Source organism: Montipora foliosa, chromosome 3 (genome assembly GCF_036669935.1).
Source record: "Montipora foliosa isolate CH-2021 chromosome 3, ASM3666993v2, whole genome shotgun sequence".
Taxonomy (NCBI): Eukaryota; Metazoa; Cnidaria; class Anthozoa; order Scleractinia; family Acroporidae; genus Montipora; species Montipora foliosa.
The window spans coordinates 34418393-34423392 of NC_090871.1; the positions used below are offsets into that span (position 1 = coordinate 34418393).

General features: G+C 41.5%; 1 protein-coding gene across 1 annotated transcript in view; it reads left to right on the plus strand.

The window, feature by feature from the left end:
• Positions 1-2624, plus strand: part of LOC137997332 (uncharacterized) — a 16473-nt gene extending 13849 nt beyond the window's left edge. The window contains exon 6 of the mRNA XM_068843262.1: positions 1492-2624. Coding sequence (XP_068699363.1) covers positions 1492-1622 — 131 coding nt within the window. The 3' untranslated portion in view covers positions 1623-2624. The remainder of the gene's footprint in view (positions 1-1491) is intronic.
• The last annotated feature ends 2376 nt before the right edge of the window (positions 2625-5000 follow it).

A 5000-nucleotide genomic window follows, 5' to 3' on the forward strand; every position in this document is an offset into this window, starting at 1 on the left:
CTACAAAGCCATTGAAGATGCTCTTGACGGGTTGTTTGGTTAACGCCTTCTCGCAGTTTAAATAAAAGACATAAGATAATTGTTATCTCGCAGAACGGCTTTGACTCGTTGCGTTTCTTCCCGTCTTCCTTATTTCGTTGACGGTATGTTGTTTGCTCTTTTCAGCAAAGTGTTAACCACGGATCTTTTGTGGCACAAAGGTAAAGTCTGCTACGGGCCTAGAAGGCCCATCAGGCCGGCGCTTATCTCCGGTTACTGGAGCATGAAGCAACTAGGAGTATTTCTACTCCCCCCTGGATGGGATGCTAGTCCATCGCAGGGTTACCCCCAGCATTAAATTCGCCAGTACCCATTTATACACCTAAGTGGAGCTAGAGAGTAAAGTGCTTTGCCCAAGAACACAACACAATGTCCCCGGCCAGGACCCGAATCCGGACCATTCACTCCGGAGTCGAGCGCACTAACCATGAGACCACCGCGCCTCCCATTTGTTACATCGTACTTCCAGAAGCCTACAAAGGTATCGTGCGAGCATTAAGTGTATGGTCACGCGCGCAAGCTTCGCGGTACGTTACTTTAAATGGCGTATGACAACGAACTTCGCTTTCATATCACTGATGAAGGCTTAAACATTAGCCGAAACGTCTGTTGAAAAATATCAAGAGTCAGTGGCAAACCTTTTTCCATAGAACTTATGGATGATTTAATCACCGAGCATAATGAAATAATCATCGAGTATAAAGAAGTAAACACGTAATATAATAAAAGAAACACCGGATATAATGAAGTGAAAACCGAACGAATAAACCACCCAGTATAATATAATGACCACCGAATATACTGATTTAAGCATCGAGTATCATAAAGTAAGCACCGAACCTAGTGAAGTAAGCACCGAATATAATGAAGTAAACAGCGAATATAAGGACAGTTATGGCGTTCCATACATCTGCTGCAAACGATTAGGTAAAAAGTCTACAATCCAATCTCAGATTGGATTGTAGACTACCGGTACCGAGCCTGCTAATTGGGATACCAAGGTCTATACAGTGGAACACTTTGCAGTAGTCGTGCAGTGGTGGTGCCGTTATCATCAGTCTTAACACGTGAGCACTTTTGCTGCATACTTATCGGAGCCATGATTGTTGAATACTCTGTAATGGCCCTATTCTGGCTGTCAACACGGCAGTCTGGACATAGTCTCCCGCTACCTTCACAATACATGGTGTAATTGAAATCGCCCAAAATGTCCTTCCCAAATTGGTTTTTTCGTTTGTTCTCTCTTGTAGAACTTGTCATTTTCTTCTCATTTTGCACCAGTGAAAAACATCCTTAATGCTAGAGGAGTGGCGCTAACTAAGTAGCTTAGTAGTCACGATAACATAGTTTGAATTTCCGGTATTTGTGTTTGTGTGGGAGGGATTCTTACTTTTTTAGATTTGGTCTTGTATGTTTAAAAATTAAACGCTGACTTTAAAATTTCTTTTTTAGGATTTCTTGTAGTCATGCTCCCATTTTGGTTGACAAACTATCTGTGGCCTGATTCTGTTCTCAACCGACGAGAAAGGAGCGGAGTGTGCTACGAACCTGTCAAGTGCTGCACTTGTCTGTGGCACATATAAATTGTGCAAAGCTAAACCGAAACATAGTTAAACTGCCTCGTCGCCAATTCTTAGCCCATGCAGACGCATTTCTTTTTCGTAGTTATAGCCGAACTCTTTTTGTTGATGAATAATGAGTAACGATTACAACCCAGATGTCTTCCAGCGGATTCTTAACGCGTTTACATCTCTGAAATTCAAAACTGCAAACTAACGACTTCATTCTAAATTATATGGAACAACACGAGTAGAAGGGAACAAAGATAGGTCCATTAGGCAATAGCAAAGTTCTCTTTATTCCGACAGAAAAGCTCAGTTTAGACTACAGTGTAGCTGCCAGTGACAGTTTTTTTGAATAACAATAATAGCAACTTTATTTTTAAGTTTCCATGGGGACACTAACGAAATTAACTCAAATCAAATGAAATCAAATCAAACATTGGTTTTTGTGGAGAGGGAAAACCAGAGTAGTACCCGGAGAAAAACCTCTCGGAGCAGATAAGAGAACCAATGACGCTGAGTCTGAGAATCGACCTCTGGTCACATTGGTGGGAAGCGAGTGCTCTCACCACTGCGCCATCCCTGCTCCCAATACTTTATTGTATTTCGGGCCGGGATTAAAGGAAGTAACAGAAACTAACGCATTTGGCAAACAAGACACAAACACACACACACATACACTAAAGACTTTACTGGATAACGGGACCCAGAGTCCCAAGTGAGGCACCTCCCACATTAGAATCACTACCACTACTACTACCACCACCACCACCACCACCACTTTGTATCTATCGAATTGTATATATTACTTGCTGTATTTAATTGATAGCGTGTCCTTGACCCAGTACATAGTGAGGAATCTGAAGCTCGATACAAAAGAACCTGGAAAGTCTAACATTGTTTATAGGTTCTCTCCTGGTTATTCAGCTTTCAATTTTATGACATATCTTGTGTATTAGCAACTAGGAAAGCGAAAGTTTCTGCCGAAATATGTCTATTAAATGTGAACATCGTTTTTCAAAATGTCTTGCACATTTTTATGACTTGATTGATTTATTGTGAAGACGCGGGCAAACAGCTTCAACTTTTGCTTCAACATCCGTTTGATTTTGTTGCAGAGCGATGTTGAAGCCCGTTTGCTCCTCCATTTCAACAGTGTTGAAACACGTTGAATCGATTTTGAATTAATATAAAGCATTTAAACTTTTCTTCAACAACCATTCAACATTTCTTTTGTTTTCGCGAATGTTGAATGAAGTTGAAGCCGTTTTGGGTATAAGCATGCGTACTAATCGATCCTTCAATGACGTATCATGTCCGTATCTACCGAGAAAACCGCAGCTGCAGCATGGGACTGAATACATGGCCTCTTGTTAGCTTTGTTGAATCAAGTGTTGACGATGTGTTGAAATCGTTTGCCCACCACAGCAGTCAACGTCGTTCAACATCATTCAACAAAATCAAACGGATTTTGAAGGAAATGTTTAAGATGTTTGCCCGGCCCTTCACTTTTCATGTCCCGATTGTGAAGTAAAGGAAGGCATGAGTTGGGGACCTTCACAGGCCCGTAAGCAGGATTTTATGTGGGAGGGGGGGGGGGGGGGTGCTAACGAGGCCAAAGTGGACCAAACTACCGAAATGTATTTTTTATTGTCTGATCCGTTTATTTAGAGAAGTAGCAATACATGATCGATACATGAGAAATTGTAACGGCAAAGTACACGGCAGGAACAGTATTTTACCACAATTGCTGCTAATTTCGCAATCTCGTTGGCTAATTTGCCGTTGTCGATGAGGGTCCATACCACACTGCTCGCGCAGTGAAAAAAAAGATTCCTTTGACGTTGATATTGTGGTAAAAAACAAATCGAAATGCGGTTTAGCGTGGTCTGTACTCTTATCGACAACGAATTCGCCTCATTACTCTTTTGCCAAACATTTTTTTCTTACTGTTTCTGCATGTTGAGTGAGTTTGCAAAATTCATTGAAAGGGAAGTCTGACGCGTTCAAGGAGGGTACGTCTGATTAAATCTAAATCCGGAGATTCGTCAGTTCAGCGTTTTTTTGGGAAAGGATTTGAAAAAAGTATTTTTGACAAGCGGTTTCTCATGCAAAAATGATACACAACAGCTACCGTACGTGAAAGTTCAGCCCAAATGTTTTTCTCGCGCCATTTTTACCGTACGATCGAAGACATGAATAGGTCGAAAAAGTTTCCTGCAAATTTCACACCAGAAATTACACAAAAAGTTTCTTGACAGCAATAATATTGTTAAAAGGTCTGGATAGTAGCAGACACATCGAAATTTTTAGAAACAAAAACAATTTTTACTCATGCGCAGTAAGCACATGAGGTATAAAATGCCCTCCGTTTCTTGTTTTCCGTGTTACATTAGTGCATGGAAATTTATGCTTGCACACCTTTACATAACATGACTGTGACTTTACGTGGGGCGGGGGGTAGGGGATTATTCAAAACAATTAATAGCTGCTGAAAAATGTATTGTTTGAGTCAGAAAAAAATTAATAGAAAGACTTGAAAAGAAGTATTAGAGTCTAAAAATGTATGTATGCTTGGAATATCAGTCCATTTTGCATAACAAAATAAACAGTGCGTGTTTGAAGAAATCAACCATCCCTCTCATGTTTCAAGCCCTTAAGTAGACTTGCCACAATTACACCTCACGAGAATCCCGGGAGAAAATGTTTTTGCGAGCGAAGCGTGATTTTTCGGACGCGAATCTACACGAGACGAAGGACTTTTGAAAGTCTAGCCCTTAAGATGTGTCATTTTCTCTCGGATGTGCATGGTCGCGCCCGAGTCATCGCATCGTGACTGTTCAAACTTTGTGATTGTAGTCGCGGTCGTGAACGGCCCGGGTCGTACGGATCGAGCTGTTAGAATAAATCTTTTTCGCGATTATGGAGCCAAAGGTAAGTTGTTGACATTAAAGGCAAAATTATCCTTTTTTTTTCTAATTTGTTTTACAAATAAACACTTCGCACGAGAGCGGGGATCGACATAAAGGTCATTCAAACTGATCTCCATTAACATGCCGGTCATCTCACCTCCTAGTGATCTTTGAGAACCTTAGAGCAGCTTTGAGCGAAACTGAGAATACCTGAGAAAAACTGATCCGACTTTTAGCAATCTGAACTGTTCTTAGAACTACTGTTATTGTCAGTATGCAAGGGCGTAACTTAGGGGGGGGGGGTCCTGGGGTGCCCGTGACCCCACCCTTCCCCGCCCCTTTGTAAGCCGTTTTTTACTCAAACAACCTGCAATATTGAGGTTGCGAAAAAGCGACTACCCTCTGTTTGACACAGTGTGACCCCCCCTTTGAAAAATGCCCATGGTATGGGCATGCATGCGACGAAGTCAAAATAGGGAATTCTTGC